This window comes from Myotis myotis, unplaced genomic scaffold (assembly GCF_014108235.1).
Source record: "Myotis myotis isolate mMyoMyo1 unplaced genomic scaffold, mMyoMyo1.p scaffold_m19_p_2, whole genome shotgun sequence".
Classification (NCBI taxonomy): domain Eukaryota; kingdom Metazoa; phylum Chordata; class Mammalia; order Chiroptera; family Vespertilionidae; genus Myotis; species Myotis myotis.
In genome coordinates, this window is record NW_023416324.1 from 61,909,339 (window position 1) to 61,934,763 (window position 25,425).

At 42.0% G+C, this 25,425-nt stretch overlaps 1 protein-coding gene across 1 annotated transcript in view; it reads left to right on the forward strand.

The window, feature by feature from the left end:
• The window catches only part of SAMD13 (sterile alpha motif domain containing 13), a 60,433-nt gene that overhangs the window by 17,147 nt on the left and 17,861 nt on the right, over nucleotides 1-25,425 (forward strand). Inside the window, exon 3 of the mRNA XM_036349929.1 lies at nucleotides 20,366-20,477. Within this exon, the coding sequence (XP_036205822.1) occupies nucleotides 20,366-20,477 (112 nt within the window). The remainder of the gene's footprint in view (nucleotides 1-20,365; nucleotides 20,478-25,425) is intronic.

The following is a 25,425-nucleotide window of genomic DNA, read 5'->3' on the forward strand; positions in this document are numbered from 1 at the left end:
TAAAAATTTATAAGCAACTATAAGTTTGTCAATATGAATAAATCATCCTTTAATTTTTTAAAAATTGATTTATGTTAGAAAAATTTGTGAAATTATTTTTGTTGTATTCTGTAAAGTTTCCATTTCCATACAAAATTTTGTGCCTGTTTAACTAGGTCACAAATTAGCTTCAAGTTAGATCATTTATACGTAGTCTGATATCAATGAGAAAATATAAATTACTCTGGCATTTTTAGTCTTTAATTTTGAATATTTGGCAAGTATTTCTTTTGTTTTAATAAAGTCTTGAATTGGACTTAATGGTACAATTGGTTTTTGCAAAATTCTTCCATGACTTGTCCAACAATCATTGACAAAGAACACAGTCTATTAAATTTATTGTGTTCTATTTCTTTTAAGAGTTACATTATCTGTCATTCATCCATAGCATTGGCAAATATACACTGACTCATTTAACAATAGTATCTATGACACTTTTCACAAGTCTGTTTTTGAAAACTGAACATGAATATCATGCAGTAGAATTAAGCAATAAAAAAAACATAAGTCACTTGTTTTAAAATTACATTAAGTCCAGATTTTATTTTTTACCTAATGTGGCTGAAGTTCCATCCAATGGGATAGAATTTAATTTTTGCCAATCTAGTTGAAGTTCTTCTTAGATGTAAAAGATTTGAAAATATTTAAACTATGAGTTTGATTTTTCAGGCCATAAATTGACATAATTTCTTCATAAATTTGGGTGTCTTTTGAGACAAAGCACACTCCAAGTTATTTGGGCAGTGTCTTTTATGCTGTACTATTCATCGAAAACTAAAGAAAAGGAATTGTGTTTTTCAAATTTTGAAAATCAATTGATATTAGATAATGTTAAGTAAATCTTATATTCTTACATAATTTTTTTGCGGTTTGATGAAAGAACCTTTCATTTTTTGTGAAGTACCTTTTTAGTCTTTCCTCATAATATTGTAACAAATCTGAATGTAACCACATATCCATCAAAAAACTATTTTCTTTTTTATGCCAAAAACCAATCTGTTTGTAAGCTTAGATTCTTTAAAAACCACTTCAGAATGTTTTGTGGGGCATTAAATTTTTATTTCACACAACTTGACTTCATCAGTTCCTTTTTGATTGTTGAGAAAAAAAAGTTACCAAAATTCACTATATATGCTGAAAATGTCTCTCAATATTTTCTATTTTTTTCTTTACCATTTTTTACACAACATACAGCTTTTTTCCCCCTTTTGTTCTGCTCCAACAAATTGCAATTGCTATTCATCATGAAATTTCCAATATGCTTTCACTCACTCTTCTTCTCTCTTTATTGTTAGTGCTAATTTCTAGTGCATCACCTTTTGATTCTGCATCAGGAATATACCTCTTTTTTAAAATCTTAAAATTTGTTTAAACTTATTTAAACTAAAAAACATTTTATTATATTTAAAATAGGAAGAAGGTCAACTTAATTTCCAATTACAACATACAGAGATCCTTATAACCTGTGCTGTTTGCATCAAACACATTATATTGTTACATGGGCACATAGGAAAATTCATTTAAACTGAATCAATCTGTTGACACCAACTAGGTTGGCCATGTATATATGTGTAATGCTAGATAGGACACAGGCATCTGATAAGAGAACTTCAATTTAACAATAGTATCCTAAGTGATGCAACATTTAAAGTGAAATGTCACACCAAAACAGTGAAGTTGCTTTTAACAGAAACATATTTTGTACCAGTTAAATTTCTTAAATTGAAACTAATTTAAATTAAATAAAATTAAAAATTCAGTTCCTCAGTCAGATTTTGAATGTTTAGTAGCCACATGTGATTAGATGCTACCATATTGCACAGGTATGTAGCCAAGAGAACCTTGCACACGTACATCAAGAGGAGGGTTAAATGAGGATGAGGATGGTTTTGGGTCAGGGGAGTGGGGTTGGGTTAGTTTTGGCAAGATTCTAGCATTCATTTTGCCTGGTGGATTCATGAGTGCTTATTAAATTTAAAAATAAATGACTAAGAGGGAACCATCTTAATAGTTGGGAATATATTCTTCTAGACAGTTTCTGTACAAATACTCTTGTATCTATCTACCTACATATATACACACTAGAGGCCTGGTGCATGAATTTGTGCATGGGTGGGGGTCCCTTGGCCTGGCCAGAGATCAAGGCCTATCAGGGGGCTGGCCAGCCGGGGGGAGGGACCGCGGGAGTTTGGCTGTGGGAACGCACTGACCACTAGGGGCAGCTCCTGCGTGGAGCATCTGCTCCCTGGTGGTCAATGTGCATCATAGCGACTGGTCAACCAGTCATTCCAGTTGTTCCAGTCATTCGGTCATAATGGTCGCTTAGGCTTTTATATAGATAGTCACACAATAGTGTACACATATATTCACATGTATTCAAGAATATACACACATATGTGGTACATTCACAAAATACACATATATTCAAAGAACACATAAATAAGCTTTTATTGAACAAATGGAATTATAGTGTTTTTCTGGTGGATTTCAGATGCACAGATTTTGAATTAATCATAAACCTTGGTACTTGACACTCTTATCATTGATCTATGTTTGGCCATACTTAGATCCATGTTAGAATTTTTACTAAATTTTGAAAACAATTCTAGGTATTTTACATGTATATTTATATCTGTATAAATTACAAGTATTCAATGTCAGTTTTTTACATTCACTTAATCTTACTCTCTTTTTCTTTTTTTAATATATTTTATTGATTTTTTACAGAGAGGAAGGGAGAGAGATAGAGAGTTAGAAACATCGATGATAGAGAAACATCGATCAGCTGCCTCCTGCACATATCCTACTGGGGATGTGCCCGCAACCCAGGTACATGCCCTTGACCGGAATCGAACCCGGGACCTTTCAGTCCGCAGGCTGACACTCTATCCACTGAGCCAAACCGATTTCGGCAAATCTTACTCTCTTTTTCATCAGTTGGTCTTTTTTCCCTTCTTCCCTTTTGCACAGAAAGCAGTTTATCTCCCCACCACCAAGCTCCTTACCCCTCAGCGGAGAAGGTCTACTGCAATAGAAAGTTCACAACGACAATTTAGCAAGGACTTTCAAAAGAATCTATTTCTTATTAATGCCATGCCTTTTGTTGCATGTGTATCTCACTATCCTTCTCTGTCTTTGTGTTCAGTGTGTTGTTTCATTATGAAAGATTTTTTTAGAATTTTAGAACTAAGATTTCTTTTATAATTAATAAAGTGATAACTTTTTTTTTAGTAATGAAGGTTATAATGTTTTAAACTTGCTTTAATATTACACTATTAGCTTTTTTAAAAAATTGAGATATAATTGACATATAACATTTGTTTCAGATGTACAACACAGTGATTCATTATTTGTATATATTGTGAAATGTTTACCATGATCTGTCACCATACAGAGTTACAATTTTTTTTCCTCAGCCACTTTCAAATATATAATATAGTATTATAGTCAAACCTCGGTTCTCGAATGTCTCCCACCTCAAACAATTCAGTTCTTGATGGAAAAATGTCTCAGTTGTCTAACAAAACTTCGGTTCTTGACCTGATAATCCTTTCATGCTGACAACCTGTGTGATCAGTCACGCATCTGTCTGATGACAAAGGAGAGAATGTATGTGTATGAGTCAGTTTACTGCTAAACCTCATGTTGTTAACAGCTCAGGAAATTGTGCTATGAATATTTTCATGGTTTTTTTTGCTTTTGTTGCTGCTTATTATTAAATACTAGAGGCCCAGTGCACGAATTCATGCACCAGTGGGGTCCCTCGGCCTGGTCTGCGGGATTGGGCTGAAACTGGCTCTCCGACATCCCCTGAGGGGTCCCAGATTGTGAGAGGGCTCAGGCCAGGCCAAGGGACCCCACTGGTGCACGATTGGGGCCAGGGAGGGATGCGGGAGGTTGGCCAGCCAAGGAGGGACCACGGGAGGGCTCTAGGGCATGTCCGGCCAGTGTCTCTCAGTCCCGATGGGCTGGACCTCAGCAACAAGCTAACCTATTGGTCAGAGTGTCTGCCCCCTGGTGGTCAGTGGACGTCATAGCAAGCGGTTGAGCAGTCTTAGCATATCATTAGCATATTACACTTTGGTTGAACGGACAACTGGACACTTAGCATATTAGGCTTTTATTATATAGGACTAGAGGCCTCGTGCACAAAAATTTGTGCACTGTGGGGGGGGTCCCTCAGCCTGGCATGCCCCCTCTCACAGTCCAAGAGCCCTCAGGGTATGTCCTACTGACAGCTTAAGCAGGGAGCAGGCCTAAGCCGCAGTCTGGCCTCCCCCTGCAGTAGGCAACTGGGCTGATCAGGGGAAGGCACCGCCCCCATCACCCTGCTGCTGCTGCCAGGGCTCACGGCCACCAGGGCTCACGGCTGCCTGAGCCCACAGCTGCCTGGGACCTGGGCCTCACAGCTGCCAAGGTGTTTTCAACGACATGGACTCCAGTCTTTTCACCACGAAAAAATGACAACTTTTTTTAGGCATTTTTAAGATGTCTCTTTCATAAAGTATGACATTTCTTTCTTTTTTTTATCCTCACCTGAGGATATTTTTCCATTGATTTTTAGAGAGCATGAAGAGAAAGGGAAAGACAGAGAGAAACATCAATGTGAGAGGGACACATCAATTGATTGCCTCCTGCATGAGCCCTGACCTGGGCCCCAGTCAGGGAGGAGCCTGCAACCTAGGTATGTGCTCTTGACCAGAATTGAACCAGGACCCTGCAGTCCACAGGCCGAGGCTCTATCCACTGAGCCAAACCGGCTAGGGCAGAATGACATTTCTTAGCCCCTCCACTAGCGGACCTCTGTATTTTCCTCCAGGAATGAGGTAGAAAAAACCTAGATCACCTTCTTGGATTCTTATTACCCAGGCGAGTGGCGTACCGTAAGCTTAGCCAATAAGCGGTCAGAAAAGGTGTTTCCTGTGCAGCTCACGCGCAGAGGTGGGACTTCTGGTACAAGGCAGCTGCCAGGCCCTCTCTCTCCGGCCCTTGGCAGCCATGGCGAAGGCCCTCTCTCTCCTCTCTCTGGCCCTTCGCAGCCACGGCAGCTTTGTCGGGAAGGACATCTGGAAGGTTGTCTGGAAGATGCCCGGTATAATTAGCATATTACCCTTTTATTAGTATTGATGTTCAGTAAGTCACCATTGGTCCTAAGAACATTAGTGATAGCAGCAAAGTGAAAAGGAAAGTTGTGAGAATAATGATAGAGCTTAGACATGTACTGTATATAAAAAGGTTAAAACAGGGAATTATTTGGAGATCTGGAATGGATTAATTAAATTTACATGATTTCTAATGGGACAAAATGATTCTGTTTTTTAACAAATCACTTCTGGAACAGCTTTCTGGAATGAATTAAGTTGAAGAACCCAGGCCCCACTATATTAGCTATATCATCATGCTGTACATTATATTCCCATGACATTTATTTTATAACTGGAAGTTTATACCTTTTGATCACCTTCACCCATTTCTCTCACCCTCTTCCACCTCTGGCAACCACCAATCTGTTCTCTGTATCTATCAGTTGGGATTTTTCAATTTTCTTGAAGTATTTTACTTTCATATTCCACATATAAGTGAGATCATACTGGCTTTGTCTTTCCCTGTCTGACTTAGCACAATACTCTCAAAGCATTGCTGTAGCAAATGGCAAAATTTCCTTTTTTATGGCTAAAGCATTTCATTGTGTATATACCACATTTTCTTTATCAATTTATCCATTGTGGACATGTAAGTTGCTTCCACATCTTGGCTATTATAAATAATGCTGCATTGAACATTGTCATACATGTATCTCATCAAGTGTTTTTGTTTCCTTCAGATAAATACCCAGAGTAGAATTGCTGGATCACATGGTAGTTTTTAATTTTTTTAGAAACCTCCATTCTGTTTTTCATAGTGGCTGCACCAATGTACATTCCTTCCAACAGTGCTCTTTTCTTCACATTCCCACCAACACTTGTTATTTCTTTTCTTTTTATGATAGACATTTTAATAGGTGTGAAGTGCTATCTCTTTGCAGTTTAGTTTTGCATTTTCCTAATGATTAGTGACGTTGAGCTCCTTTTCATACACATGTTGGCCATCTGCGTGTCTTCTTTGGAAAATGCCTGTTCACATCCTCTGCCCACTTTTTAAACTGGATTGTTTGATTGGTTTTTTTTTAATTTGCTAATGAGTTTATAGTTTGGATATTAACTTCTTATCAGATATGTGGTTTGCAAATTTTCTTTTCATGTGGCAGGTTGACTTTTCATTTTGTTGATGGTTTCCTTTGCTTTGCTGAAGCTTTTTGGTTTGATATAGGATGTAGTCCTACTTGTTTATTTTTGTTTTTGTTGCCTTTACTTTTGGAGTCAGATCCAAAATATCATCACCAAGATCAACGTCAAGGAGCTTATTGATTATGTTTTCTTCAAAGAGTTTTATAGTTTCAGGTCTTATGTTCAAATTTTTTATCAATTTTGTGTTAATTTTCATGTGTGATATAAGGTAATGGTCCAGTTTCATTATTTTTCATGTGGTTGTCCAGTTTTTCCAACACCATTTATTAAGCTAAGTATTAAGTTAAATAAATTATCATTTTTGCCCACGTGAATTTAGAGGATTAGGAGATGAAGGTAGGAGTAAAATGTTAGGGTCAAGTTAGAATTTATTATTGGTATGCTAAAATTCCAAAACTCTGATTTCAATGTAGAATTATCATCAAGAGACTTTTCATATAACAATAACAATGGCTACTATTACTTACTTCATTACAATCTAACAATGTTCACATGCACAGAAATCTACACATCAGTCAGCTCTTCATTTGTGTGGCAAGCAATTGCTCTAGGATTGAATAAATAACCTCACGGAATATTTGGTAATTTTCCTGGAAGCCTTGCCTGGCTCCTTAAGGAAAGAGGACGAGGAAACCGATAGAAGTACTTGTGTGTCTGATCACTGGCTGTAGCTTTCATTCATTTACTCTTAATCCTGTCCTTTTGTGGTATCACATACATAATCAGCAGTCCTTAGATGTATATTCTTTGAAAGCAATGAGGGATTGTATCTAGTTTGCTAGGTAGTTCTGAGATACAATCTCCCAATCCTACCCCTCTCATCTGTTCTGTCTACCTTTCCCAGACCCCACAACTACACTGCCTGCCCCACTGTACCTGAATGCAGTGAGTGATGGTTCCTGGGATGCTGTTCTTTCCAGAGAAAAACAAAATAAAACTCCTAAGACATTTGAAGTGGCTAAATACCAAATACTTCTTAACAGATGGAAGGAAGAGAGGGAGGGAGGGAGGGATGAGAGAAAGAAGAGGGGAGGGGCGGGAAGGGAGGGGAGGGAAGCTGAGCCACTAATTTAAACATGAAAAATGGCCTTTCCAATGAGTATCTGATGTAACCCTTCTGCAGATATGTTTGGTGGGACAAGTTAGAGTGCTATATTTCTTGAATGCAGATATATATATGGAGTTAACAGTGATACTTATAACTGGTACAGTTTTAGTTTTCTTCGTGAAGCTAAAATTTATTCCTTAATAATTTATGGCTGGCTCTTTATTCGGATATATGGTGTATTAGTCAGCTTGGTCTGTCATAACAAAATACCATAGAATGGGTGGCCTAAAAAACAGAAATTTATTTCTGAGTTCTGGAGGCTGGCAAGGTTCAGATCAAGATGCTGGCTGATTCAGCTCCTGGAGAGAGTGCTCCTCCTGGCTTGCAGATGGCCACCTTCTCACTATGTCCTCACACCGACTTTCCTCAGTGCATGCATGTGGCTCTTACATGACCACCAAGCCTACTGAATTAGGACTCCATCTTTATGTCCTCATTTAACCTTAATTGTCCCATCTCCTAACAGCCCTATCTCCAAATATAATCACATTGATGGTTAGGGCTTCAACATAGGGATTGGAGAGGGGACTGCACATTCAGTCTTATCATATTGTCTTATGATAAATATTTGATTATTCCCTAAATCAAATTATAACTTGAATTAAGAATTGTGTTTACTGTTTTGATTTATACCAGTATGTCCATTGCAAATAACTGTCTTAAAGAAGTATACATTGAACATTTCAAAAGTGTAAAATGCATAAAACTACAGTCAGCCAAGCATAATGTCATATTTTAAGTATGAAAATAAGGAAACTAAGATGGCGGCATAGATAAACACCGGGAAATTGCTGCCTCCCACAACAATTGAAAACAACAAAAACACAAAACGGATATCATCCAGAACTACAGGAAGGCTGACTGAGTGTAAATTCTACAACTAGAAGGAAAGAAAAGCACACTGAGAGCCAGAGGAGCTGCGGAAGTAAAGTGCAGAGGTACGGGGGCTCACGTGCGTGGAAAGGGGCTGGCACCTGAGGACGCAGCTGTCTTTTGGAATCCGGAGGGAGTCACAAGCTCCCGACGGCTCTGAACTCCGGTTCCGGGAAGTCTCTGGGGACCCAGGACTCATACAGGGAGAAACTGGACTGTCTGGCAGCAGGCGAACTTGAGGGCGGCTTTCCCTCAGAGGTGCTTGCAGCCTTTACCGGGACACTGAGACGCGCGACTCCTTAGGGCAGGGCTAAGGATCCGCCATAGCTGCTTGCTCTGCCCTTTGATTCCTTGAGACCCCGCCCCACCCAGGCTGCGGCAGAGGCTTTTGCATATGAATGCCCCGGCCCTTTGCAACCTGATAATTACCTAACTGCAGCCTGGCCAGACAGACCCAGAACTTCCAAGAGAAGGCCCAAGGCCCCACAGCGGCTTGCATTGCTTCACAGCTGAGCCTCATCAGGGCACCTCCAAACTCCAAAAAAGAAAGGGGAATCTGCAGTTCTCTTCGTAGCTCCTGCTGTGTAACCTCAGGCAGAGGCTAAATTAGCACCTCCTTAGATCCAAGAGCCAGTGTACCCAGTGGTCAGAGGGGGACCATCCAGATCACAACTCCTCAGATCCATAAGGGACACACTCAGGGTGCAGTCTCAGTGAGCACCAAAGCCCCACTGAAGCAAGTCTTGCCCCAGAAGGGTGTCTCCAGCACAGAAGTTCTCCCACTGCAGACACAGCTGATTCTCACTGCCAATTGGCCTGGAGGTCAATTCCTCCCAGTGATCCTACAACAACCAAGGCATAACTACAACAAGACTGTGCACAAAGCCCACAAGGGGGTGCACCAAGAGTGTCCACCTCAGGTAACTGGGGAGGCTGAGCCACTGGGCCCTACAGGACACCTAGCACACAAAGCCACTCTATCAACACAGGGAAGCAGCCAAAATGCGGAGACAAAGAAACAGGTCACAAATGGCAGAAATGGAGGAAAGCAAACAACTGGATATAGAGTTCAAGGCCACGTTTATAAGGTTTTTCAAGAATTTTATGCAAACCGCCGATAAATTTAATGAGTCCCTCAATAAGTATAGTGAGACCATGGAGGACATGAAAAAGGACCAACTAGAAATTAAGCATACACTGACTTAAATAAAGAAAATTTACAGAGATCCAACAGCAGACAAGAGGATCCCAAGAATCAAGTCAAAGATTTGAAATACAAAGAAACAAAAAATACCCAACCGAAAAAGAGAAGAGAAAATAGATTCCAAAAATATGAAGATAGTGTAAGGAGCCTCTGGGACAACTTTAAGCGTACCAACATCAGAATTATAGGGGTACCAGAAGAAGAGAGAGGGCAAGATATTGAAAACCTATTTGAAGAAATAATGACAGAAAACTTCCCCCACCTGGTGCAAGAAATAGACTTACAAGTCCAGGAAGCGCAGAGAACCCCAAACAAAAGGAATCCAGAGAGGACCACACCAAGACACATCATAATTAAAATGCCAAGAGCAAAAGACAAAGAGAGAATCTTAAAAGCAGCAAGAGAAAGACAGTCAGTTACCTACAAGGGAGTACCCATATGACTGTCAGCTGATTTCTCAACAGAAACCATGCAGGCCAGAAGAGAGTGGCAAGAAATATTCAAAGTGATGAATAGCAAGAACCTGCAACCAAGATTACTTTATCCAGCAAAGCTATCATTCAGAATAGAAGGTCAGATAAAGAGCTTCACAGATAAGAAAAAGCTAAAGGAGTTCATCACCACCAAACCAGCATTATATGAAATGCTGAAAGGTATTCTTTAAGAAGAGGAAGAAGAAAAAGGAACTCTTACCATTTGCCACAGCATGGATGGAACTGGAGAGCGGATAAATACCACATGATCTCACTCATTTGTGGAATATAATGAACAACATAAACTGATGAACAAGGACTGATCCAGAGACGGAGAGGCATTGATTGGACTGTCAGGCCTTGGAGGGAAGGTAGGGGAGGGTGGGGGTAAGGGGGAAAGATCAACCAAAGGACTTACATGCAAGCATATAGGCCTAACCAATGGACACGGACAACGGGGGGGTGAGGGCATGAGCGGGGGGTGGGGGGTAGAGGGTAACGTGGGGACAAGGACACATATGTAATATCTTAATCAATAAAAAATATATTAAAAAAAAAGAAAAGAAAATAACAGGAGCTTCCATCAAAGCCAGCAGAATTCACAAGCCTGCATCATTTATCTTTTATACAATAGTAGCCTTGAAGGGTTGCTGTTTTCTACTTAGTTTCTGGTGTGCTATTGCTATCCTTACAGAAAGAAAACTGAGTTTGTCTAAGCAAAGAAGCCACACCTAAGTCCTCTGGGATGGTGCCACTGTGCTGTGGCTCAGAGCAGGGAGGGGAAGTTCTTTGGTCAATCCTATATAATAAAAGCCTAATATGCAAATAGACCGACCAGCAGAACGACCGGTCACTATGATTCGCACTGACCACCAGGGGGCAGGTGCTCAACACAGGAGCTGCCCCCAGCCCTCAGGCCCCAGGCCAGTCAAGGCAGGTGCCAGCAGGGACTCCCCAATTGCCCCACCGGTTATCCCACAGAGAGAGACGACCAGCAGCAGTGGTAGGGGGCAGGGCCAGCAAACAGGTAGCGCCAGGCTGGCCAAGGTGGGTGCCAGCGGGGGGCCCCTGATTGCCCTGCCAGTTGCCCCACAGATCAGTTCTGATCACCAGCCAGGCCTAGGGTCCCTACCCGTGCATGAATTTCATGCACTGAGCCTCTAGTCTTTACATAATTGTCTTTAGTATTAATGCTTGGGATATGAAACATTCATATGTTTGTGTTTAGCAAGAATCTTGGCATAAATTGTATCTGATAGTGAATAAAAACCGGAAGTTCATTGAGTCCTCTTGGGAGGAGTGTCCTTATTTACACAAGTTCAGAGGCCTTCATTTGCACTAGAAAGTTAAGAACAGGTGGGAAAAGAGGCAGCTGTAGGATCCTTTCTTTTCAGAAAGATGCGGTGGGGTGTTGGGGAGACATTCCCAGCAGACATATCCAAGGACAGTGTGTTATGCCACTTGAGAGGAAAGCCGTCAGCCTGAGGGAAGAGACCTGTTATAGTGGAAAGAAATGATGCAGGGAGTCACCCCTCTGTCCTTGGAACCTGCTCCTGGATTTGCTGTGGTTCCAGGCCTCCAAAGCCTCTCATCCCCACACCGAGCACGGCCTGACTCACATTGCCGTGATGACTTCTACCTCAGTGCCCTTCCTCCACTTGTCTCTTCCTCCTGCTCCTTCACCGCTTTTTGGAATAAGGCAGGGAATGCACATGATCCTCTTTATCATGCAGCTGACTTGAGACTTTCCTCTTTGCTGGAATGTTTCTGAGATTCATCAAATGACTGGCTCATAATAAGCAGGTTAAAAGTAATGAGTAATTGGAATACAAGATTGACTGGGGATATTCCTATGGGGACATTGAGCCAGTACCTTTTTTAAAAAAAAAAAAAAATGTTTTTATTGATTTCAGAGAGGAAGAGAGAGAGAGTTAAAAACATTGATGATGAGAGAGAATCATTGATTGGCTGCCTCCTGCACACCCCCTCCTGGGAACTGAGCCCACAACCCAAGTATGTGCGATGATTGGTTCATAGGTCTACACTCGACCACTGAGCCACTCAGGCTGGGCGAACCAGTACCTTTTAAAAACAAGTAAGGTGCTAATCCCTGGAACTTAAACAGATGAGCTTTGAGTGGCATGACCAAAGTGGTGGCCATAGAAAGTCCAGGATTTTGCTCAGTTGAATTTTGGTACATACTTGGGATGGGAAATAAGCCTGGAAAGTTATGTCTGAATCAAATCCCTGAATACCAAGCTAAAGAATTTGAAATATATAGAAGACTTGTAGAATTGCTTTTTCAATGTCTTCATTGCTTGGGTATGCTGCAGCTAAATGCAGTCAATGTTTATTTATCTGAATATTTAAAAATAAAAAATGGCCTGTCAAGAACCTTTGAATCATTCTCTTTTGGGGCCTCCCTGCCTTGTAGCCAGATCCCTGCTTGTTAGGATGAAGGGAGAGGGAGAAAGGAAAGGAGATAAAGCTAAAGCTCATTTAGTTGCTACATTTTGAGATATGTCATAGGCAAAGAGATCAATATTAATTTATTACAATCAGAATTATATTGCTTTTAGCCAAACGTTATTTTAAGACAGGCAAAGAGTAAGCTAATTTAATTTTGAAAGTAAGTTATAAAGGTCAAGGCAGTACAAAGTTAGAGTGCATTTCTGAGTGGAAAATTAAGTAACATAGAGAATTAGTTTTATAAGAAGAGTAATGTGATACATATATATCACCATAATATATTAACCAGTGTCTAAAGTAACTTTTGTTCTGAACTTTAAAGCACAAATGCAATTACTGAGTATAATGGGATTTTGAATCACATATGGATTGTATTTATCCAGTTTTCTCTTGTTCTGAGAAATCTTCAAACTCTATAATACCATTAAGTACTGTAAAATATACACATACTAGATTCAGAGAAAGAGTTTCCACATGCCTATTTTCCACATGCCTTCACTAATAAATAAAGAAGAAACAGATACTATTGCAACCAGCACTTAAAATTATAATGTGGGAACATGAAAACGCTCATTATAAGGTCCCAATCTGCATATATCTGCCAAATTTGTTATTTATTGCATTTCTGTTCCCAGGATGATGTCTCCCTAGCTATCTTTAAAAGTGAGGTGATTGTTTAATTAAGGGATAATCATTTCCCAGTGTGACTTATTCACACATGATATAATTTTTATCAATCCATGATGTACCTAACCATATTCACATATCCACAGGGACCAAAAGGTGAGTGGGCTAAATGGATACATTGATTTGATTAAGTGATGGGATTGTAGACAAATTTTGCCCACATTTTTTGCTATTTTTTTATAATAAGGTAAAATTCCTGGAAAAGTATTCAGGAGTTGATCACCTTAATACATTGTATTCTAAGAAACATTTTGCTATGACGCTAGTGAATAAATAATATTAAATGATAACAGTACTTTTATATCTGCCATCTCATTTCATCAGTGCAAAATTAGCAGCCACAATGGGAACCACCATTTGGGAGGTATTTTAAACAGCACCCTTAAATTCCTTCTGGAATTTGATATGCACAAGTTATAAGAAAAGATGTGGAGAGAATGGCCCATTTAAAAGGAAACGAAGTGCCCCAGTTTGGCCACAGACAGCAGTCCTTGAGGAGAAGTGTGGCTTTCCCAGTGGGGAAAAGTGACACTGAAATCTCTCCTCTGCAGCGCTCTCATTATTTTCCCAGCCCGGGCACTCTGGCCTCGCCAAGCCTGCCATCATGTTGCCTTGGATCATCTCCAGCTTTCTCCTTAAAACTGTCGCTGAAACCATTGGAAGGGCCTAGTGAAATCATTCAGCATGCTCACAAGCATGTCAAACTTGCGGCCAGTGGGCCACATGCCTCGTTTAAATAAATGCGGCCCGCGGCCTGCTGGCCCCAAGTTTGACATGCTTGTGAAGTGACCATGTGTGCCTGCATGTATCTGCCTGTGCAAGCCTCCCCTCTCAGGGCCTAATTTAGGGTGTTTGGAGCAATAGATAACCTTCAAAATAGCCTTTGAAAATCTTCAAGTGTCCTGGTCGGAAAAAAAACCTATATGGGCCCTCCTGTGCATGCATCCTCAATGGCACCTGCTCGCCCCTCAGTGCTAGAATGACAGAGTTCACTGTTCACATGCCAGCTTCCTCTCCCCAGATTGCCAGCTGCTTGAGGGCAGGGCCTGCCTTTGCATTCCTATCTCCGTAGCCCTGCATCCAGCACAGTACTGAGAAGACTTTTAGTAAATATTCGTTGTATCAGTGAATAAGAAGAGTAGAAGAGCATAGATTTGGAGGCAAGCATATAGGGAATCCAATCTTAGCTCTGTCTACTCTGTGATTTTGGGTGAGTGTCTGAGCCTTAGTTTCCTAAAAACAGGATACAGGAGCCAGTTCACAAGCAGCTGGCAGGCTGATAATAAGTAATGAGTGAAAAGCATATTTTAGACTCTTAAGTGCTCTTTGGTTGCAAGTCTATTAATGTAACAGACCTTTGCTGTGTATTGATTATGCACCATCAGACCTGTGCTACAGGTGCTGAGAGCTACAGAGATGAAGATAGACAGGTTTCTCCCTTCAGGATGTGAATAGTCCAACATGGTGATTTCTCTTCTAAGTTATTTGGGGGGGGGGGGGGGCAGGGAGCTATCAGTCTTAAATTTAGGTGGATTACTTATTAAAAGCATTGATTGGTTTCTAACTTCTTCTTTCTTCTGCGTGGAATCCCCCACCCTAAGAATGAGAGAGCACGCAGCTCCCACTGCTCCTATTCTTCATGATACACTGCCAACAGTTTTGCCAAGTTCTTATTCGCTGCTGCATTGCTAGTACTCAAGAATATTTCAGAATTATGGATGAGATGATGTCATATCCCAGCAGAGTAAGAATCAGGAAAGCCTCCCACCCTAAAATTAGAATGTAGCAGACTTTGTTATTGTAATTAGATAACTATTCTTTATAGTTAATTGAAACCATCCACAGAGAGAGTGAATTCAGATGTTTTCTGTGGCACTTAAAAGTGTATCCGATGGGACTCTGTGCTCACTGCTAGAAAGTGAGCTGATTAGAAGACTTAAAAGGTTTGTTAGAACAATGAACTCCTTTCCAAACATTCTTCAAGCCTGCCTTAAGCAAGAGAAGGAAAATGGTACCTCAAAGAGAGTCCCCAGTGTTCGCTCATGTTGTTATGTTAATGGTAGAAAATCCCAGCACGTGTATAATGTTTTTAAAACCTATGTAGCTTTGATATTAAAATACATAATTAATGTTTGACAACGTTATGGTGTAAAGCAGGTTTGTTCCTATGTAGATTGCCTCTTTAATAGTAGAAAAGATGTATGTGTGTGTGTGTGTGTGTGTGTGTACATGTGTGAGCATGCATGTCCACAAGTGTATGTGTGCATGGGCATGCATTGTTTATGGATTCGCAGTCCCTAACCCCCAAACGGAAGACACCTCTAACTAGTAAACATTCACTTTAAATGGTTTAAAATTAAGTGCTGTGGTGATAAATCATTGATCACAAGTGCCATTATTAATGACTCCCTTTTCTTTAGCTAGGACAGAAGTTTGTTTTTTTCACCAAATATTTTAAGTTCCTACCATGAGGAAAACATTGTACTTAAAGGGAAGGAGAGGTACAGCTAGACCCTGGATTTTTGGAAGTTTGGATGTTTGATTTCCATTAAAAGTAATATGAATCTTTTCAACTTTCACTAAATGTTGAATGTCCCCAGGTTTAGTTCCAGGTCCACTTCTCTTATCCTCTACAAGGTTTCAATTACCATCTAAATCAGTGGTTCTCAACCTTCCTAATGCCGCGACCCTTTAATACAGCTCCTCATGTTGTGGTGACCCCCAACCATAAAATTATTTTCGTTGCTACTTCATAATTGTAATTTTGCTACTGTTATGAATCATAATGTAAATATCTGATATGCAGGATGTATTTTCATTGTTACAAATTGAACATAATTAAAGCATAGTGATTAATCACAAAAACAATATGTAATTATATATGTGTTTTCCGATGGTCTTAGGCAACCCCTGTGAAAGGGTCATTCGACCCCCAAAGGGGTTGTGACCCACAGGTTGAGAACTGCTGATCTAAATGCTTCTGCCTCGCAAATGTGTACCTCTAGCCCACTCAGCTGCTTTGAGCTCCAGACTCATGTCCCACCTTAAATCTCTACTTGACTATAGATGGTACCCTAAATTCAGTGCATCCAACTAACCCTGAGGGTGTTATCTAAGTGAAGTAACCATTCATCCAGTTACATTTCCTTCATTCTCAATGTTTAGTCCACCACCAAGTCATGCTAATTTTATTGCTTAAATGTATCTTAAGTCTGCACACTTCTCCTTTTCTATAGCCACTGCTCTAGTCTTGGTCACCATGATTTCTTGTTCAGGTGACTCCAATAGACCTCTCACTGGCACCCCTTCTTTCCTTCTGGCTCCTCTCCAATGCTCTTCAAAATGTGAATCTTACTAGGTCATACCCTTTGCATAAGCCCATTTAACAAGTCCCCATTGCTAGTGCACAAAAATCCAGAATCCTCAATGTGGCCTCCAGGACTTACATAGCTCCCTTGTAGTGTATATTCCTCTCAAAGAGCCTGGAATAATCTTTTTTTTTTTTTAATATATTTTTATTGATTAAGATATTACATATGTGTCCTTGTCCCCACGTTACCCTCTACCCCCCCCCCCCCCCGCTCATGACCTCACCCCCCCCCCGCCCTGTTGTCCGTGTCCATTGGTTAGGCCTATATGTCTGCATGTAAGTCCTTTGGTTGATCTTTCCCCCTTACCCCCACACTTCCCTACCCTCCCTCCAAAGCCCGACAGTCCAATCAATGCCTCTCCGTCTCTGGATCAGTCCTTGTTCATCAGCTTATGTTGTTCATTATATTCCACAAATGAGTGAGATCATGTGGTATTTATCCGCTCTCCAGTTCCATCCACGCTGTGGCAAATGGTAAGAGTTCCTTTTTCTTCTTCCTCTTCTTAAAGAATACCTTTCAGCATTTCATATAATGCTGGTTTGGTGGTGATGAACTCCTTTAGCTTTTTCTTATCCGTGAAGGTCTTTCTCTGACCTTCTATTCTGAATGATAGCTTTGCTGGATAAAGTAATCTTGGTTGCAGGTTCTTGCTATTCATCACTTTGAATATTTCTTGCCACTCCCTTCTGGCCTGCATGGTTTCTGTTGAGAAATCAGCTGACAGTCGTATGGGTACTCCCTTGTAGGTAACTGACTGTCTTTCTCTTGCTGCTTTTAAGATTCTCTCTTTGTCTTTTGCTCTTGGCATTTTAATTATGATGTGTCTTGGTGTGGTCCTCTCTGGATTCCTTTTGTTTGGGGTTCTCTGCACTTCCTGGACTTGGAAGTCTATTTCTTTCACCAGGTGGGGGAAGTTTTCTGTCATTATTTCTTCAAATAGGTTTTCAATATCTTGCCCTCTCTCTTCTTCTGGTACCCCTATAATTCTGATGTTGGTACGCTTGAAGTTGTCCCAGAGGCTCCTTACACTATCTTCATATTTTTGGAATCTCTTTTCTTTTTTCTTTTTCAGTTGGGTATTTTTTGTTTCTTTGTATTTCATATCTTTGACTTGATTTTTGGGATCCTCTTGTCTGCTGCTGGATCTCTGTAAATTATTCTTTATTTCAGTCAGTGTATGCTTAATTTCTAGTTGGTCCTTTTTCATGTCCTCCATGGTCTCACTATACTTATTGAGGGACTCATTAAATTTATCGGCGGTTTCCATAAAATTCTTGAAAAACCTTATAAACGTGGCCTTGAACTCTATATCCAGTCGTTTGCTTTCCTCCATTTCTGCCATTTGTGACCTGTTTCTTTGTCTCCGCATTTTGGCTGCTTCCCTGTGTTGATAGAGTGGCTTTGTGTTCTAGGTGTCCTGTAGGGCCCAGTGGCTCAGCCTCCCCAGTTACCTGAGGTGGACACTCTTGGTGCACCCCCTCGTGGGCTTTGTGCACAGTCTTGTTGTAGCTATGCCTTGGTTGTTGTAGGATCACTGGGAGGAATTGACCTCCAGGGCAATTGTCAGCGAGAATCAGCTGCCCTGATGATGCTCAGCTGTGTAGCAATGCAAGCCGCTGTGGGGCCTGGGCCTTCTCTTGGAAGCTCTGAGTCTATCTGGCCCGGCTGCGGTTAGGTAATTACAGGTTGCAAATGGCCGGGGCATTCATATGCAAAAGCCTCTGCCGAAGCCTGGGCGGGGCGGGGTCTCAAGGAATCAAAGGGCTGAGAAAGCAGGTATGGCGGAGCCTCAGCCCTGCCCTAAGGAGTCGCGAGTCCCAGTGTCCCGACAACGGCTGCAAGCACCTCTGAGGGAAAGCCGCTCTCAAGCTCGCCCGCTGCCAGACAGTCCAGTATCTCCCCGTATGAGCCCTGGGTCCCCAGAGACTTCCCGGAACCGGATTTCAGAGGTGTCGGGAGCTTGTGTCTCCCTCCGGATTCAAAAAGACAGCCGCGTCCTCAGGTGCCAGACCCTTTCCGCGCGCACGAGCCTCCGTACCTCTGCACGCCACCTCCGCAGCTCCTCCCGCTCGCAGTGTGCTTTTCTTTCCTTCTAGTTGTAGAATTTACACTCAGCCAGCCCTCCTGTAGTTCTGGATGATGTCCACCTTGTGTTTTTGATGCATTTATCGATTGTTGTGGGAAGCAGAAATTTCCCGGTGTTTATCTATGCCGCCATCTTAGTTTCTCTCAAATGACCCTTTCCCCTGGAATAATCTTTTCCCTGACTTTTTCATCTGGTTAATTTCTGGCTGCTTTCTAGACCATACCTCAAAAGAATCTTTCACAGGAAAGCCTCCCTGACCCCTTACACTGACCACAGTGTGCAGCTGCACATTTAATTGTGTGGTTACTGATCAGTGTCTTCCCCACTGGACTGAAGGCCCACAGAGCAAGCACCATGTCTGTTTACTCACCAGTGTGTTCCTAGCTGGAGAGCCAGCAGGAGCTCTGTACTGAAGGCTCTCCTAAGCCAAGTGAATCGTATTTGGAATTTATCTTAAAGGCAGTGGGAAGTCTTTGGAGGATTTTAAGCAGGAACAGTGTGATTGGATGCTTACTTTGGAAGAATCATCTTGGATGAGGAGTAGCGATATCAGACAAATACTCCCCAAAGAGAAGTGAGGCAGAGTCACAGTAACTGAAGGTCCCTACCATTTGTTCTCTTTTCCACTTCTCCTGTCCCTCCTCTTTAAATCCAGTCCAGTCCAGCCAGTGTAGCTCAGTGGTTGAGCATTGACCTATAAACCAAGAGGTCATGGTTTGATTCCTGGTCAGGGCACATGCCCAGGTTGCAGGCTCAATTCCCAGTAGGGTGTTTACAGGTGGCAGCTGATCAATGATTCTCTCTCCCTCTTCCTTCCTCTCTCTGAAATTATATATATATATACATATATATATATATATATATGTATATATATATATAATTTTTTTTTTAAATCCAGCCCAGCAGCTCACCCACCAACCCTCAAAAACAATTACTTGATCCATCTAGGCACTTGAACATTGATTGAGTTCCTAACTTCGCACTTGACACTAGGAACAATAAAGTCAGAAATGGTCTAGGTCCAAATGTGTATCTCTAGCCCACATCTCTTGCCCTGGTGGGAGACTGTTGGATTAGCAGAGAGTATACTCCAGCATGGGAAGTGATACCAGGGGAGTTTGAACAGAGTTCTTGAATGCAGAGGAGGTCATAGCTAAAACAATCCCCTGGTAGAATAAGAAAAGGCCTCACAGAGGAGGATACATTTGAAGTACGATGAACTAGGAAAGAATTGTGCGTTTTGCCAGGTAGAAACAAATGGGGAGGGGCATTTAAGTGGCTGGAACAGCATGTGTAAAGTCCTAGAGCTGTAAAAGGGCATGGCAGACCGGTAAATGGCATTAGCCCTGCAGTTTCACAGTGGCAGAGAGGATGCATGGGAAGGGCGATGAGGAAGGTGGTAGGAGATGGAAAAAGACAGGCACGTTAGTGCTACTTTTTAAAGGGTCTGGTGTTCTTGACTCAGGCTGTGGGCTGCCAGAACCACTGGACCACTCTTTATAGCTCTGGATTAAAAAACAGTACATGAGGAAATGCTTTATATTGAAAGTCTAATGGTGTATTAGGAAAGCAGTGACCGAGCCAGTGAGAGGAATGATCTTCTGAACCCAAGAAACACAAGCATGACTGTGGTCCTGAGGGAGGTGAATTGGGATCTGGGCCTCCAGGGAAGAGCTGGCTGGGCCTGCCATTGGGAGGCTGAGTCCTGAGCCTGGCTCCACACTGGCATGGTCTGTCCTGACCAGCAGTCTGGATTTGTGTTTTGCAGTTCCCTGGATAACGGGAGACCACCCGATCCTGCAGACTGGGCCGTGGTGGATGTTGTCAATTACTTCCGGACAGCGGGATTTGAGGAACAAGCTAATGCTTTTCAAGAACAGGTAACTGTGTCTAGAGAAACACATGATGAACACAATTACCCTCCCTTCCCACAGAAGCAGAAGGAAATGAGGAGGGAGAGGACCAGAGAATAGTGAGGGATCCGTAGGCTCTCCGCATGTCCTCCATACCAAGTCCTAATCATATCAGGCCTTAACAACCCCAGGAGGGTGGGAAAGGGCAGAAAAAAGTGACAAGCTACAAGTGCAAGAGGGACACTCAGGCCCTGAGACAATCACAGCTGCAGAGAGGAGGGTTAAAGCTCATTTACATCTGTATATTCTGAAAGATGCAACAGCCCTACCTCCAACACAAACACACTAGAAAGCAGAAAACAGAAAAGAATGAAAAAGGAGAGACAAATCTGACAGAGACATGCAGCCCTATCTACTAGTGGCCTTTGCACCAACTGATCTTAATAACCCCCTCCAATTTGCTTTCCTCTGCTTAGCAAAGTAGAGTCGAAAGAGCACAGGATTTAGTTAAATCCTGGTTCTTCTCACACTGTGTAACCCGGGCAAGTTACTACATCTCTGAGTCTTGGCTTCACATCTACAACATGAAGCTATCAATGCCTCACTTGATGGGGGGTGGTGTGAGGATTCAAGGACAATGTGTGCACAGTGCCCCTAACAGTGTCAATGCCACCAAATGTTAATTCCCTTCCCTTAGGTCCAGGGTTGGTATTGGGAAGAGAGAGAGAGAAGCAGGGGTCCCTCCTGATGGTCTGAGTGATCCCTGGCCCTATTTTTCAGATCTGTAGGAATAGTGCTCGAGGGACTTTGCCAAGAGGAAGCAAACTGGGGAAGCAGGTTGTGGTCCACACCGGGCCAGCTTTCTCCCTATCAATAAAGGCTGCCATTTTCCCAGCATTAAACCTTATATTATAATATAATCGAGAATATTATGAACTGAAGAATGTGTCTGCCTGCTTCTTCCATATACGTTTAGCCCTTTCTTATTCTCTCAAGTTGGGTTTGGATAGTTGAACTTTTTAATGTCATATATGCCAACCTCTAGATTTTCTTCAACCAGTATTTCTTTTAACCTGATTCCTGTTTTTTTAAAAAATTTGGAACATTTGCCAAAATAGCAGGTTGAGTCGCTTCACACCCACCAGAATAACTAAAATTAGAAAGATTGATAAACCCAAATGTTGGTGAGGATGTGGAGCAACCACACTCTGTCACATTGTCGGTGGGAGTGTAACATAAACACTCATACATCTATGCCATGACCCAGCAGTTTCATTCCTATTTACCAGAAAGAAATGAAAACATATGTCCACAAAAGATTTGTACAAAATTGTTCTTAGTAGATTTATTTATAATAGTCTAAAACTGGAAACTGAAGTGCCATTAATAAGATAGTGCATATACAAACTCTATAGTCATACAATAGCATACTACTCAGTAATTAAAGGAATGAACTACTGATGAATATAAGTTTGGGTGAGTCTCAAAAGATTATGCTGAGTGAGAGAAGCCTTACACAAAAGAGTTCATACTGAATGGTTCCTGTCTCAGTCTGTCTGTGCTGCTATAACAAAAATACAATAAATGGGGTGGCTTATAAACAACAAATATTTATTTCTCACAGTTCTGGAGGCTGGGAAGGCCAAGATTAAGGCGGCTGCAGATTTTGTGTCTGGTGAATGCTCACTTCCTGGCAGTGAGCATTGCTATGTTCTCATAGGGAGGATGGAGTGAGAGCTCTCTGGCACCTCCTTTATAAGAACAATAATCCCATTCATGAGGACTCTGCCCTCATGACCTGTCACCTCTCAAAGACCCCACCTATTAATATCATTACTAATACCTCTATTACCTCATGGGGATTAGGTTTTAACATATGAATTGGGGGGGGGGAGGGCACAAACATTCAGGCCATAGCAGTTTCATTTAGATAAAGGTTGAAATGGGAAAATGGGTCAGTGGTAGAAAAAAATCAGAACCATGGTTGCCTCTGGATAGGTGGGAGAGTAGAATGCCGGATGGAGCATGAGGGAACTTTCTGGGTGATGACAGTTTCTGTGTCTTGACAGAGTTTAAGTTATAGGTGTATGCATTGTCACTGCATATGCATAAGTATATACAAATGATTCAGATTTGTGCATTACATAACCCTTAAATTTCACCTCAAAAGGAAAAGAATTATTTGAAAAATTCTAAAATTAATGGCATACAAACTGAAGCATTTAGTTTACAACTTACTGATGTATATAACTTACTTTGAAATATGTCAAAATATGGATTGACAATTGGAGAGAGGGATGAGTAGATGGGTAGTAAGTAGAGAAAATGTTAATTATAAATCTAGGTGGGGAGAATATGGATGTTCATTATAATATACATGCAACTTTTCTTTATGTTTGAAGTTTTTATCATAAAATTGTGGGGAAAATAGCTCAGGTTGGAAAGTGAAAGACTGGTCAACTGGAACATAAATTATTTTGGTTTGTAATGGTAGAAAGTCCACTTGTATCATTGTAGTTGAGTAAATTTGAACAATATTGCAAGATTAACAAAAAAAAAACAAAAAAAGGACTTAGCTAAAAAAGGTCTCTTGGCCAGATTCCCTGCTGCCCAAAAGCATTTTTCAGAGTAAGCTTCTACTCAGACTTTCTCAGAGGAATATGTCCCAGATTGAAGTGGGAGTGTTCTTTGGGCCTTCTGGATTCTGTACAGACCTCAGAAATGGAACTGGCCGGCTTTGAGGTTGGCTCAGGAGCAGGCCCTTATCCCAGGGATGACATCACTCTGGCCCTAGAGACACTTGGAAGCAAAAGGGAACAGACTCTCCCAAAGCATTTCATTCAGAAGTCTTTGGGGGGGGGGGGGGCAGGGGAGGGAAGGAGCATCATCTTGCTACTGTGCTGAACCTGCCTGAACTCAGAAGCCTAAGAAAAGAATTCCCAGGGGACTGGAGTTTTGCAAACATGGTGCAGAAGCTGGAGTTCCTTCATTCTCATGGAAGGGTGGTTGGGTAGGGGAAAGAGTCTGCCTTGAATTATTCTCCAGAAGTGATCCAAATCTTCCTCCTGCTGTGAAATTCTCATTGCCTTCTCTGCTCATTAAAAGAGGGTGAGAGGCTGATAAGACAAGTAGCTTCTGTGATTTTCATGAGGACTGAGGGTTAGGATCCTCCACCACATTAACCTCCCTCCCCCATCATCATGCTTCAGAGGCCTTCAGTGCTTCATCTCCAAGGACCTTCCTGGCAATGAACCTCAAGCAGTCAGCAGTGACTCACCAAGTTCCTTCTAGATGGGAAAACTGCAGGCCACCCCCAGGCCAAACACGTGACCTTCCCAGGCACATCTTCTAGGTCACAGCAGGAAGATCCTTAAATATCCTCAGGGAAAGCTTTGCCCTGCCAGGAACACATGGAGAGCATCCCCTAAATCACCTTAGAAAAGGCCAAATCCAGAGAGGGTGGCACGGTTGCCAGTGATGTGGGAGCTTAGTTTCATGGCTGTCTTATGGGCTGAATGTTTGTGTCCCCCCAAGATGTGTGTGTGTTGAAACCTTAACTCCAATGTGATGGCATTGGGGGCTTTTGGGAGATAATTAGATTGAGATGGGGTCATGAAGATGGAACCCTTATAATGGGATTAGTGCCCTGAAAAGAAGGGAACAGAGAGCTTGCTCCTTCTCTCTGCCATGTGAGGGCAAAGCAAGATGGTAACTATCTGCAAGCTAGGAAAAGGGTCCTCCACAAGAACCCAGCCACCTTGCTGCTGTGACCTCGAACTTCTAACCTCCAGAACGATAAAAAACAAATTTCTGTTGTTTAAGCTACCCAGTTTGTGGTGTCTTGTTATAGCAGTCTGCACTGACAGTGAGGCCAGACATGTCTCCACTCAGAAGGGCTGACTTGTAGGAGAGTGTCTGCCTTCATGGTGTGGTCTCACAGTACACACCTGGATACTGTGTTGCCTTAGCAACTAGACTTGATGTGGTTTTCTAGCAGCATGCTCCATTGGAAGATGTCAGGCTGTTGAGTGACATTTGTCCATGTTCCTGTGGCATGGAGAGGCATCTGGAATAAGCTGGTGATCTTTGTGAAGCCTCCTTTTCTCTGTGCAGATAAACTGCCACATGATAGTTAAATTTCCCTCTGGTACAGTGATCTCCGTGAAGTTTTCTTCTGGCAAGCCTCTTCTGAGCCTTCTGTGTGAGCAACAGCTACAGGCCTAACTGTCAAAAGGGAAGGCCTGGGCTCCTGCACAACCCCCTGTCTACACCCATACCAATGACCTAGTGTCCATAGTGTGTGTGTGTGTGTGTGTGTGTGTGTGTGTGTGTGTGTGTGTTGGGTTGTGTTGCTGTTCTGGCCAGTCTCGTCTTATGATCAGTGATGTCATTCTCTCTCAAGCTGGCATGTAGTTTGTGTCATCAAGGGAGTTGGGTCCACTGGCTGCGTTAACATTGTGCTCAAAGGGTTCACTGACCCATCGAGCAGGAGGCAGTGGGAGCCCTTCCTAAAGAGGGCAGTGATTCCAGCACTGTCACTCCTGTCTCCCTTTCCCACAGACATGGTGGTGTGGTGACACGTTCCCACGTGTCTTCTAACAGACAGACCTCTTAGGCCGTGGCGAGGGGCATGTGTGAGAGTCATGACTCTTGGTCTCCTTTCTCCTGACTGACTGACTCACTGGGTGATCCCAGAGGGTTCGCTTTTCTAGGAGTCAGATTTCTGTAGTGGCTGTGGAGTTAACCAAGCAGCATATGCTCAAGCGCCTGCTTTAATAGTCAGTTGTTATTGTAGAACTTGCCCTCATGAAGCATGCTTTTAGGCACAGCATAAGGCACAGAACCATTTCAGCTGTTGTATATACAGCTGAATTTCCATGACTAGATGATAACAAATTGGCTTATGCCCCTGGATATAAGAGTCAAAAAAATTTTAGAAATTTTACTTTTCTAAGAGCATTAGTTTTTAAGAGAA